At 44.5% G+C, this 14,030-nt stretch overlaps 1 protein-coding gene across 1 annotated transcript in view; it reads left to right on the plus strand.

Moving 5' to 3' along the window:
* LOC124179934 overlaps window positions 1-14,030 on the plus strand; it is a 115,305-nt gene that overhangs the window by 87,166 nt on the left and 14,109 nt on the right. Inside the window, exons 4-6 of the mRNA XM_046564813.1 lie at window positions 12,665-12,732; window positions 12,827-13,084; window positions 13,534-13,755. Of these exons, the coding sequence (XP_046420769.1) occupies window positions 12,665-12,732; window positions 12,827-13,084; window positions 13,534-13,755 (548 nt within the window). The remainder of the gene's footprint in view (window positions 1-12,664; window positions 12,733-12,826; window positions 13,085-13,533; window positions 13,756-14,030) is intronic.

Genomic DNA, 14,030 nt, shown 5'->3' on the forward strand with positions numbered 1-14,030 from the left:
GAATCCGTAATTCGATCGATTGAACGTTCACGGTTATTAAACGGTTTTATAATGGGATGGAATTAATTGACTGAGTACATTACGATCGGCGGGTTACAGTATACTCGAAGAATAGTCGGATGTAATCGAATATTTGCGGGCGCTCCCGCATATAATCATCGGAGAATCGGCGAGACGGTAAATTGGTAAATTGGCGAATTCGCATACAGCGTTAGCCGTTCCTCGGCGTACGTTGCATCGTCCGAATTTCGATCATTTATGCGAAACCTATGCATGTATTTATATAAACACAAACACGGGCGTTTGGAGGCGTGATCGATTTTATTTTCATCCGATTTTACAAGGGCTTTAATTGAGCGTCCACCACGATGTATCATTTGAATTTCAAGATAAACCATTCCAAGATATGTACATTTTCAAAAAGTGCGTCTTACCTCCATCCGATTTTGGATTTATATACCTACAAATTCACTCATTTCTATCCACAGTGGAAACAATTTCTAAACGATTCGCCCTGGTGTCGAGAAAATAAAACAAACTCGTAAAAACAAAAATTATCACTCTATCAACCTCAGCAATATTTATCAACAATGTTTATTCGAGTTATCAAAAATCGAGGTATGCCTAATTTTTGTATATCCACTATCGCATGCAGGAGATGGAAGATGATACGTGCAAGAACAGATTGAAATTGATTCGCAACGATTTTAAAAGTCATTTGATTAAACCTGTAAATATTATTCGAACTGTTGGAAACTTAGCTTAATTCTATTAGTCATTTTTTACTCGGCGATCAAACAGTGGCAAAGATAATTTTCATTTTTCTGCGAAAAATAATCCTTTTACACGATCAATTATTACAGAGTACACGTCTTAAGTGATCGGATTCTAGTTGGTTAGAACACAGAATGTTGGTAACGAAGTATGGAAAAATGAAAATTAAAGCCAACGTTTCGAGGGGTTCTGAAGAGATTGTATAGAGAGACTCCCAGCAAAGTATGCCGTGAAAACTTATCCAATCAATCAGGCGGCGGATCAAATTCGCATTGATTGGTCTAATCCATCAGAGTACACCACGACATGATCGCAACTTCCACTCTGTAAACTTATTCCCGTCATCCAGCGTTTTCTCTGAGTTATATTACTAATTACTTTTCCCTGAAGCGCGTTTCCACAAGATAGAACGCTCGACGCGTCCGGCGATCCAGTGATATTTTTTCCCTATCTTCCGCTTCCTGGATCAATTCGCCCAGCTTCCGGCCCTCCTTCGATCCTCCCTTATACCTGCCAACTCCGACAATCCGGGATAATCATTCTTTTCGTTTTGACGTAAACCGTGACGTCGAATCCGGAAACGGGCTTTTCCCCTAAACACGATCCCGCGTGTACAGGTGGTCGGTCTTCGGGTTTTCTCTCTTTTTTTACAACAATCGTTGTCTATGATGATAATAAAGTGGACCAGGCTGCTCGAGATTACGGCCTCGCGCCAAAACACTCAGTGTACAAAGCCCTGTCACATATATACCTACCACGCCAGCTTTATCGCCTAACTAGAATATAATAACAGTAGGAGAGTATTCCACATAAATTTTCATCGTTACCTCGCGAAATCCAAGCGGGGTGCTAGGAGATGGCGGTCCGTCTTTATTAAAATCCTACCGGGTCCGAATCGAGCTTAAAGCCCCGGTAATGATGAACGAGTCGACCGCCGCGACATAGTCTACGTTTTCGCCGATGGATGTATAACACCAATACATTAACGTGCGCAGGCAAACGCAATTTACTTCGACTCTGAAATTACTAATTAGAAATTAATTACGATGATCGTCTGGCGGATGTAATTATATAGTCTGAACCATGTGACGGACTGCTGATTTCTGCGATCTTTCTGCAGTCGCGCGCTTAACGCCAAAGACGGATAATTCTCGTCTGTAGAATATAAATAAACTCGGGGTATGCTTATACTCTTGTTTCCGTTTTACCTGAAACTTTTTATTGGAATTTTCCTTCTTCAATTCGCTTATGAGTTTTCCCAAATCTTTCGCTTTAGCGTTTTCAATAACAGCTTTATTCACCTTTGAAACAGCACCTTAACTTATAAGTTATGCAAGCGTGATAAATACATAATTCGCACTATGCAAATTTGTAGCAAATTTGAGAAATGTCAAAAATTTTCTATCTCTTCACCAAATTTACAGAGACAACTATTTTCTCGATACAAGAGCGTGTAATAAAGTCATGAAGAATATTGTCCCAAGAATACGAAGCATCCAGCTGGAAACATTTTTGTTCCCGTTCTATTTCCAGAGGAATATGGCTTGCGTATTACCGGTAACGCGTTGCGTTGTAAGGATTTTAATTAAACGCTCGTAGCGTCCGCGCTGCGAGTTATCCGTATAATTTTATGCTTGCAAAAGATGCTAGCAAGTATTTCGCGCGAACTTGCCGTGCAATCGACAAACGCCTCCCACGAGACGGTTCATTTCTCTACCAGGAATATGTTGCTGGGGGGTGGGTAGCTCCGGTTAAAGTTCGACGTTAACCCAATCGGTGAAACAACTTTGCGGTGAAAAGTTTCGATGTGTCGCGAGCCGTTCGTTCGTTCGAAATTTACTCTGCAGGTTGTTGACTGTATCCGTTGACCTGACGGATAGAGAAATCGCCATCCTCGCGCCGAGGAGCTCTTATTATTTAGCAGGATACAAACCGATTCAATTCGTTCGGAGATCAGGAAGCTGCAAGCAGGGGTGAAAAGTACCTGGGAGGTTCGAGAGACGTGTGAATATCTTATACATGGGAGCTGGGGGGAGTGGAAAATTTTTGCGAATTCCGGCGCCGTGAGTCTCTTAGCGCAACACGTAGACTTTGCAAAGTATTTCCGATATTTGATCGGCCGAGAAAATTCCGGCTGAGCCGAGACCTCGTCATTGTCGATGAAGCGGTCGACGCGGCTGACGCCGCGGGCCGGAGGTTCATGGGCTTGCCAAATTCATCGATTCACATTCTCGACTTGTTTCGCATCGACAGCCACCGAGGCGAGGATTTTGCCTCCAGATTATTCCCAGAGTTTTGCATAGTTTCAGGGACAGAAGGGAAAAAGCTCCTGGGGTAGTTCACCGTGTACTTGGCGCGGCTGCAAGCCGGCGAGAAGTGGGGGGATCGTGAGTGATGAGCCACGAGCTTAACCATACGTGGAGACAATTAAGCGGCTAATGACAGAATGCGTGCTTCGCGAATGTCCGAAGGGATCTCCACATGTATCAGGAGAAAACAGTCCCCCGCCTCCGTTTTCTATCTTCTTTATAGACACCGAGGAAAATTATCGGATGTCTACTCGCATCCTTTTTCACGTTTCTGTGATACGAATCCGCAACCGTATTACATCTTATCGGAAGTTGCGTGACACTTTCAAGTCATGCTGAAAAATTTTCCACACCTCGTGCAGATACGCGTCGTACCTCTAGTTTTTAATTACACTTTTCAACGTATTTTTCTCGCCGTTACAACGTAAGCTTGGTAATTATTTAGTGACAATACGAAGATCATTTTCTCGCAACTTTGTCGCTTTGAAAGTATTATCCAGGTTTAAGAATACGGTCTCTGAAATGCGATGAGGAACTCTGTGGTAATGCTAAATGTAATTTTTCAGCTATTTAAAGCCTGACAATCGGCTGATCAGCAAATAACGATCGAAGCCGGAAGCGGGTTTACTCGAGTGCCGTTTCCAGGTTCACTGCAATTCGTTCGCGACGTGATACTCAATATCCAAGGGGCTGCAACTGCGCGGTGGTTTTACCTCGGCAAATAAAGCTCCTTATAGTTACCGCGTAGAAGGCCTAGAAACGCTTTAAAGTCCGGGCATATTCCGTGTGAAGTCACGTAAATAATGTATCAATAGATGCTTGCTCGAACCGTCCCCGTTGGGATCGGGACTTTCCCTCGCCTCCGCTAGCCCTCGCCCCTCTCGCCCCTTTCACCCCTACACCCCCCATTCCTTCCACCCCTTTCGCCCTCCCGGAGCCTGCTTATGCCGAGGCTGGCTTCCTCGCGTATTACCGGGGATTACCAGCTTCTCCGCGTACTGCTGGAGACCCGCTTGCGAGGGTAGGTAAATTTTACCCGCTACTATAATCACAGTCGCGCGCGGATGTGCGGCTCTCCCCGGAAGCCGCGGATAAGAAGCGAGACTGCTTCGGTAGTATAGTAGGGTATTTCCTGCTGGCGGGGAGAGTGGGAAACTTGCGGCATGCACCGGATAGGCGGAGCCCCCAGGGCGTATTTGCAATCGCGGTAATTAGATGTATCGGGGTGTTCACGATTACCCGTACGTAAAGGAAGCCGTGCTCGCCGGTATTTGGCTTTGGCTTCGCTCTCGACTGATCGGCGAGAAGAAGAGAGGCTGACGATGAGAACCAAGCGAAAGCATCTCACGTCGCGGAGCGACGGGATCGGGGAAACGATTCGAACGCTCGGCCGAGGACCCTGGGGCGAGGACGCGTTTCCGGTTCTACAATTCATCGTAGGTGCCCGGAGGGCGGCTTGAACGCATTATGATACGTAAACTAGGTCGGGCAAAGTCTTGGTTATAGGCGGACAGGGACAATATACCCCCGCCCTTGGCAACCACCGGCAATATCCTAAAAGCATTTTTCTATACCGTACCGCGCGCTGCACGAAATACTTACGTATACATGTATGTATTATACGTCACGGGTGTCTCTTGACGCCGAAGAAATACTCGCCGAACCCCCTTGAGAACAGATCTATATATATATATATATATATATATATATATATAGACGTATGTGCCACGGACGCTTGAGTTACGTTACGTTGCGCATCGCAGCTCCTGTCGGTGTGTGATAGATATTTTTACCAATTTTACGCCGCTTTACCTACATTTTAGACGACCGATCAACGACTTTCAGCCTATAAATTTTCCCCACTTCGTGTATATTTTTTACACTCGGTCACATGTGCAACCAGCAGCGAAACTATAACTCGGATAAAACAGAGAGAACGACTCTACGAAATTGAGCCAACCCTGTTTCTTTTTTTTTTTCTGCATCATCTTTAAACTTTTTCTACGCATTTATATTCTCTTGCCTCCAGGTGAAATTTTTTTGAAATTGATAATTTGAGGGTATCAACAAAAATAAGTTTAGCTAACACGTTTCTGCAGACTCGTGCCATTTACGAATTAATCTGGACTGTCAATCGAAGGCTTTTTATTTATTTAATCATTTTGCAATTAGGATATACAGTCAGGTAGAAGAAACAAAAATAATCCGGTACATAATTTGTGAAAAATATAAACATATTCCTCGTTTCAACGAATTCGAAATTACACCATAAAAAAATTTCGAATTGAAAGTGACTCCAATCTTCGAAATATGAAGCGTTAACAGTGAAAGAAAAATAACCCTGCGTTATTTGATTGAGTTCACACGAAGTCGTTTCAGAAAAACTTCTCCGTTGCTGTATTCATTAGGGTTCGAAATAAACGTTTGAAAATTGAAATTGTAAGCGTTACGATTCTATTGAAAACAAATTTTTTTTATTATAATAATTTTGGAGTTATCTTCACCATACGCCGATTCGATATGACATCCGATTGTGATCGTATCCCTGTAGAAATACTTTCTTGATTCCAAATTTCCAACGCGAAAGTTAATCCGAGATATATACTGCAGCCATGGTCTAGGGCAGCCAAGAATCCGGCGCAAAAACTTCATGAACTTTAGCCTTGCGACCTTAATGATGACCTTTCGGACTTTTCGACCGTTTTATTCCTTCTATTGTACTAAAAATCGACGCGATCCTTCCTCATCCGGATATGGGGGAAGGTGAATTGATCGGTAATAACGTGAAAATATTACCACGATTTGGTTTCCATTGTACTTTATGAGGTCAAAGGGACAGCTGAACTGAAGATAAATGCCATTCTTGATCTTCAGCGATCTTTCAGCTGCGATTTACCGTTTTATTTTCCTCTCTCTCTCTTCTCTCTCGTCCTTTCTTTTCTTTGTATTTCCCGCAAAACAAAACGCCCGATGTTGGAGGACTCGGAATTAAAAAATGAAACGTATCCTTGCACCGTGTAGCAAGTGAAAAAGACCGAAGTGAGACTCTGAAAACCTCGCCGATGATACGCTGCTTGAAAATTGTGAGATCAAACAAACGCTACGGTGGTGCGTGTGCGTATCGAGTATCGATACGCCATTGGGCGAATATGTATGCGCGTATTAACGATGCATGGAAATCAATAGCCTCTCTCGCAAGCGGAACCCTTCGGGCTGGAGGGGCGTGTTGCGGTCAAGCTTTCACAGTATCCACCTATTAGACAATATAAACAGAATTAATAAACAAACAGCGTATACGTGCAGCTCTCGATTGTGACGTTGCGCAAACAACTGGCGGAGTGTGCAATGTGGATACACCGAAGTACGTATTACGGGTGAAATCATGATCCGGCGGACCGCAAATTATGCGCCTTGATTGACGTAATTGCCCGAATCGCGGAGTGGGAACGTCAACGTTAAGATGCCCCCCCCCCCCCCCCCTCTCACGGATAGGAGTGCAGGAATAAATTAGCGAGATCGCCGGGGATTATCCGTCGACTTAAGTGTCCGATTATACGTAGAGATTAGAAACGGGGCGAAGCGGGGTCCGAAGTGGGTATCGATTCTCGAATTTGCACCACCGGTAATAACTGCAGGATGAATTTTCCTCGGCCAGTATTCAATGGCCGCGAGGTCCTTCACCGACCGCTGTAATTTGAATTCAAGTAATTAATTCCGAACGGCGGGCCAGTGCGATGCAATCGTCGCGTCGATCCACTTCCGACATCACCTCTTCTCCCGTGGCAGCTCCCTTATTAACCGAATAAATCCCGCAAGTGACAATAGGTATCTCTTCCCGTGTCCCAGGCCCCGGGGAACTCATCCTCGACACTCGATATTTCGGACAGAAAATCGAAATCACCGCCGTCCGCTTGATCGGCCGCTAATTGAAGAGGATCGATTGCAGCGAGGTGAAACGGACTCTCTCTGATATTTTATTCATAAGAATAATATTGTCTGTATATATAATATAATTTCTGAACAGTGGATAACCAGGGGAGAATTCAGGAGCTATTCGTATTCCCGTATCCCTTGTGCCATGCTCCAGGAAGTTCGCACACTGCGTAAACACGGTCGAACCGAGAGGCCAAAAAAATTCAGACGTAATCCAAAATTGATCGCGCTGAGAATGAGGGCTGTTGATTTTTCACGGATCTTCGGAGTGCACGGATGGAAGAACGGTTCGACGGGAGTTAGGATATTAAAAGTGGCAGAGACGAGGGGGTGGATAATCGAAAAAAATTTTTCCAATTTCCATACGAAAATTTGTTCTTGATCAGAATGGGACGCGCGGGCACCTTTCGCAACAGCTATTTTCGATCAGAACAATAAAAGGTGTTATACTCATACCCGTACCTACCTATACTAATGTATGCAAGTTTGCTCAGAAAATTTCGATCAGAATTCTACGTGCTAACAACAGAGAATCCTTTTACACAATAATTAGCACCAAGTGAGCGGGAATATTCAAACAATTAACGATAAGCTCATAATACGGTTGAGAACGAGCCAGATTTCGAACGGAAGTTTAAAAGTTGAAGCTGCGTAGGCAAATCGAGTCTCTGGATTATGAAAAAAAACCTTATTGGCATGGGTGACCTCACATCGTGCCGAAATTTTTGCTGAATCGAGAGAAAGGAAAAATACGACTTATAAATTATTTTCCAATTTTCCTGCTCTGCCAGAAGCATACCTATATATTTTTTCATGCAAAAACCCAATTGAAATAATTACAAGCCTCTAAATTACGTATACACTACGTCAACCCTTATGGCATACTGTAAAAACTCCTATTACTCTAGCAGCGACGCTGCGTTCAAAGTACGTTGAAAATATCGAAAAACCGGCTAGAAAATAGCGTTTAACCCAAAGCCGTCCTGCTTCACCACCCGAGACACCTGCCGTTAAAATCGCGACGCGTTATAATGACGCTGACGGGTTTAGTGACGCGTGATCTTATCCCACCCCGATCCGCCACTTCGAGCCGTCGACGCTGCTTACCCTTCCGTCGTATTTATTTAAGCGTTAACGAATCGCTTACGTCAAGTCAAGTGTTCCCGTTTTAACGAGAGCGGCCTCTCGCGCTCGGATCAGACTCGGCGATCGGGGATCTGGATTCGGAGTCCGGTCGGACAAGCCTCGTGATAGTGCTTCTAATCTCTTCCTCTCCCTTCCTTAATCTCGTTTACCCTCCTATCATCGCCCGCTATCCTCGAGCCCCTGTTGGGTTAATAATGTTTTTTTCCCTTCTATTTTCGGTTTCCTCATCCAAGATAGCGTTAATCTTATACACAGTTGTACGGTTACTTCGTTCAAGATTCGGTGAATTTAGATTTCGGAATCAGTTTTAACGCGAGGATATACCGGAGGACAGTTTCTTGCCCATATTTCAGACAAACGTAAGGAGATCACGATGCCTCCGCTCCACCTCGCCAGCTATCGAACGAACGCCGTCTGCGTGTTTATACATGTATGCGTATAGATGTATACAGGTATTCGTTGGCAGCCTGGGAGATGCCATTAAATGTTCTCGGCGAGGGGTGACTGGAAAGTTAGGAAGAATGATAAATTCCCGCAGGAGTCACGGAGACGAGGAACGCGTCCCGCGCATGAAAGTTTTGTCAAAAACAATAATCGCCTGCCACAAATCACTCGGCGACAAAATTATTGTTGGTTGAAGCGAGAACGGACCTACTTTTCTTTCATTTCCTCCGTCAATAACTCAAATCTGTTACACCGACGGCGCCGTTCGCCATTCCAACCCCCGGCCCGGCTTCCGAGGGAGGGTATAAAAATATTTCTGTAAACACACCATTTGCCGAACCTTCCGGCCGTGCGTACCGTTCTGCGGGATATGTGATATGTGGTATCGTACAACTCTCCATATTTCTCGATGCTTGTTGTGCATTCGCCAACCAATCCCGGATTCCAATATTGGACAAACGCGCTATGAAATACCGCCGAAGGTATCGAACAACCGGTTTTTGTATTTTATTTTTTTCATTTTTCTTTGCTTTCTTATTGTTTTCATATTTTCGAATCCACATCAATGTCCACGGAGGTTAAGGGAATTGGTGTGAATTAACACTCGCAGATCGAGGGAATTATACAGACTTGTCATTCAGTCGTGACGTACCAATTTATGTTTTAGAAAATGGATGGCCTCGACCACAATTATGTACAATAGAAGTAACCCGACCGAAGATTCAAAATTTTTATACGATTACTAAAAGGAACAAGTTTTTACAAAATAATTCTTAGTCGAATATGAATATGAAAAGAGAACAGTTTATTAAAAAACCGTTTGACAGATATATTTGAACTTTTGTTTAAGAACATGAAAACTTTCTCGCTACTTTGGAAATGATAGGTTTTCATAAAAAAATTATATCGTACAAGTATGCATGTATGGAATTGGCATTTCTCCGCATAATGAACTTTGCAGAGGCTAGTTTAAACTCCACCATAACCACAGGGTTGAAGCGACACGCGATTCTTGACCAACGAAAGAAACCCCGCCAGGCCAGTTGTGTTCTCAATATTATTCCAGTATCGCAATCCTCGAGCAGGAATCAGGCGATGTGTATACGTGACCTATAAAAGTTGGTGGTCCGCGAATTTGAGGTCGTACAGTTCCCGGAATTGTGGGTGGATTCAAACAACGCTGTTTATCAGGGCTTTTGTCCATTACCCGTGGGCGTCGTTTGTGCTGATCAATCAAGCTGCGAATATACGTCAGACTGTACACAGGAAAGTTGGTACATTGAAACGAATACATTTTGGATATTTTTTCTGCCTTATCCCTGGTAAGAAAAAGGAAAAGTTTGTACGCGAATTCGTTGTACGGGTACTTTGTCAAGATAATTGATTTATTCGAAACTGTTTGCAAGGGAATGTGCAGAGTTGTTCGTCGAGTAATGTCGAACGAAAAAATTCTCCGTGAGAGACCTGGATACGCTTTTCGTACAATATTTTTTGTAATATACTGTGCAATAGAAAATAGCAAGATGAAATTCTTAATTGAATTACATAATTCATTTCCTGATGCTTGGAAATTTGGGGAATTTCGTGATGCCGTACGGCGAGATATCGAGATTATGGAAGATTGCGGGCGTTGTACGAAAATACGTGCGAAGGGCTCCGTTCGTTCGATAGGATTGAAATTTGGAAATATTTCAGCTCGGGGTAAGTAATCGCTCATCGCGAATAGAGCTTCCCGGATTTCGTCCTTCGGTACGAGGGTAATACAACGCCCGAGCAGCCCGGCTTCTGCGGCTAATGGACGCTGTTAGATCCGTCAGTCCGTCGTCTTCCCAATGAGAATTTCGGAACGCATTTATCAAAACAATCCGAGGCTCCGTGGAAACTGTGCGGCCCGGCGGTTCTTCCGCGCCCAGCGATGGACGCCTCTATTATTTAAGCAGCGACAAGCAAAACGTCTGAATATATGATACGCCTGTAAATAATAGAAGATTAAAGCGCGTTTGATCGGCAAAGAGTGGAGGCACGTGGCGACCCCTTTTCCCGATCCTCGATTCCTCGACTCCCCGTCCATCCGTCTTCCCCTTCGTTTTCGAGACGCGAGGAAAACGTGCACGATACACCTACGTTTGTTTCCACTTCGCCTTCCCCGCCTTTCGCCAGCTGCGCATAGAACCGACAAATATTATCCAAGTATCGCTGGATATAACTATGCTGAAATCGAGTTTTTTCCCCTAGACTTCGACCTTTCTACTCCGAGTTCTTTTCCCCGTGCAAGAAATCCTTAATTGTTTTTACCTTCGTCATAGTCAACGCAAGACTATCTTTTTCCATGGTTATCTACTCTTCATCTCTTACCGTACCTTACATCGATTCACAGTTTTCCACTATACATATGTATACCTAGGTATGTAACATATTCTTACTCCATTTCTGATTCGTGTCGGACATTTCGTCGAAATTGGTGAGAGAAAATCGCACGAAAAAAGAATGTTCTTGTATAATTTTGTAATATCGCATTTTTTTTTCAACAGTCAGAGCTTTCACTCGATTGCACTCGTACAAAAAGATCGAGCCGACCTGGCCTGCTGGCAGGGCAGTGAAAATACAAGTAAAGCGTCACTTAGTTGTCTTCTTTTGTACCCCACGCTTTGTGCGAATTCATTCTGATCTTTAATTTATTTCCAGTGCCCCGGCATCCGCCCCCACGGAGTTATCTTTGCCAAGGCGAATTATTATAAGGTATCAAAAGAAAAGTAACAAGCTTGAAAATAAATTAAAACAAACACATGACGAGAAAGAATAATGAATTATAAACGAGTAAATGAAACGTCAATTTGCCGGAACACGTTTTTGGGTTTTATAAGCGATATTCAACGCCGATGAAAACCTTCCCGTGGCTAGGATCACGTTTGGAAAACGCTGCAAGACGCGTATAACCGCAGGCTAACCGAACCGAGACGACGCACGGAAAGTCTGGCCAAGTATCGCGGAACTACTTGAAAGTTGCCAAACTTGTCACGCTGCCCTCACTGCACGCTTACTTATGCTTACTTAGGGTGAGTCAACTCAACTGGACTCGAGTTAAAGTTTACCTTTGTTCTCACGAGTAAGTCTGACGCAACGGCTTTGCAGCTCTTCCTTACAGTGTACGTGTAGTTGTACGTAAGCTTAGGAATTTCGAGAAGCTTAACCTTCGTTATAGTGTTGAATAAGAAGTTAATGCATTTATAATCTTTTCTTCGTCTTACACCGATGGACGTACGTCAAGGGCGGGAAAAACTCGCCTTCATCTTGGCAAGGGATAATAACAATAATCCACTTTGATTCCAATTCGTCTTGTTTCTTTTTCCCCCGTTTTTCTCCTTCGCCGTTTCCCCTCCCCACCCCTCACCGTCCCACCATCTCTGACTCCCGCTCTATTTCTCTTCATCTCTTTTCTCGCAGGCCTTTCCCTCTACCTCGGCCAACGCTCCGCCAAACCCTATGACTTGAAATTTGATTTGTTGCCTGTGAAAGCGAACGAAAGTAATTTTTAACGCGTTAATTAGCCGCCAGAATTTCCTCCTCGATAAATCGTTCGCCAACTCGTACGAAGAGAAGAATGTTGTCCTTAAGATTATGGTTCCTCGAGTATTAATATCATAATTTAATACTTCAACAATCCGCTGAATGACGTTTACCTGATCATTTTTAGGACTTATCCCTGTGTTTATTCCTACGTTTCAACCAATCGAAATTCTCAAACTTCTCTAATGAAAACTATTATACCTCTTATAGCGCAATTAAATTTTACGAGAAAGTCGGTATAAACATTTTTACCGAGAGTAGCCGAGGTCGGAATTACGTCGTACCTAAACCGACTCGCGTAATCCGACTAAAAGGCGAAATTTTCAGTTCCTCAGGATAGGAATTACCACCTGCATTAGCAAGATTGGTATGAAAATTAGTAGACTGACCTCTGCTCACCTACCACCGCCGGTTCGATATTCGCATTACTCATCGGAGCTTTCCACACACGTTATAATTATTCAAGTATCTTTTTCTCCCGTTCGTTCCAGACCTTACAACTGTTATCGATGCATGGTCATACACGAGAAACACCCGAACGTGCTCCAGTTCAAGGAAAGTGAGTATACCTCGCGAACCGATGTCGCATCACCGCTTCACCTTACCACACCAGATTTAACCATAGAAAAATATTTTTTGCGATCAATTTCCAGCGTTCTGCCTTCCCTCGGGGAGCGTAAGCCTAAACTCTGCTTGTGCTCAGCTCGCCGGAGACGCCGCGCTGAACTCGCTCTTCCGATCAGGAGCAGCTCCATCCCGATGCCCCTTCGAGGGACCCCTGCTCTTCAGCTACAACCGTGGCCAGGGTGAATGCTCGAATCCACCCTCGGTGGCCGAAACCTGCACGCACGAGTCGCGGCTCCTTTTGCGCTATCAGGCCTGCCACGATGTTCGCGCCACCGAAAGCACAGGTAAAAACCTATGCTCTGATCGATCGTATTAGCTGATATAACTAGCGCAAGTACAAGTAGGTACTGCAAGTTAATTTTCTATGGATATGAATCTACACTGACCGCTATTGCCGTATGCACGTTGCGTGAAATGCGCGGTTGAATATGTATGAGATAAAGTGCGTAGAACGGTATTAATCAACAATAACGCACAACGGTACGATGAATGATTAATCGTTTTGTCTATTAAGTACTCATGACCGGAGGGAAGCTGCAGGCTTACATGCGATAACTTGCTAATATCATCGCGCTGTTGGGGATTTCCACGATTCTCTGTTGCGATCGAATAAACATCGAACGGGCTTACGATTAATTAATTCGCTATATTTCTGCCACGCTTGGCAATCCAACCGCAGCCATGCGTCAATGGCGTAAAACCATTTGAAATGTTATTGCAATTTTTCGCGCAGTGGAGGAACTCGAGTGCCTGGCTACCTGGAGGGAGGGAAGCACGCGTTACCTGGTTGCACGGCTGAACGGCGAGAGGTTGACAACGGACGAGGACCGCTACAGGTGCTTCATCTACGCCAAGAGCGGGAGGAACTCTTGGAACTTGGCCCAGAGCGGAGATGCCACATGCAGCGGAGTGCTCAGCGCGACCGAAGGTGCCAGGACTCTCAACATGACGCAGAGTGAGTGAATTTACATCATGCGATGCGAATTTTCTTGCCGATCTTCACGGGCGCGGAAAGTCCGCCCGGGCGGAAGCCCGTGTTGTCGGAATACACGACGGAACCCGAGTTCAGTCCTAGCGGGAGGACACTTTGAGTGGTATTAGAGTCGACTTTGGCTGAACCCGCGCTTAGGATGAGGGAGTGGCTGAAACGACACAGCAATGCCGATATTCACGGCACGTTGCCCGCTTCCATGGAGACGGTCAATTATCTTACTTCGCTCTCGTCATCGT

The sequence above is a fragment of the Neodiprion fabricii genome, chromosome 4 (assembly GCF_021155785.1).
Source record: "Neodiprion fabricii isolate iyNeoFabr1 chromosome 4, iyNeoFabr1.1, whole genome shotgun sequence".
NCBI lineage: Eukaryota > Metazoa > Arthropoda > Insecta > Hymenoptera > Diprionidae > Neodiprion > Neodiprion fabricii.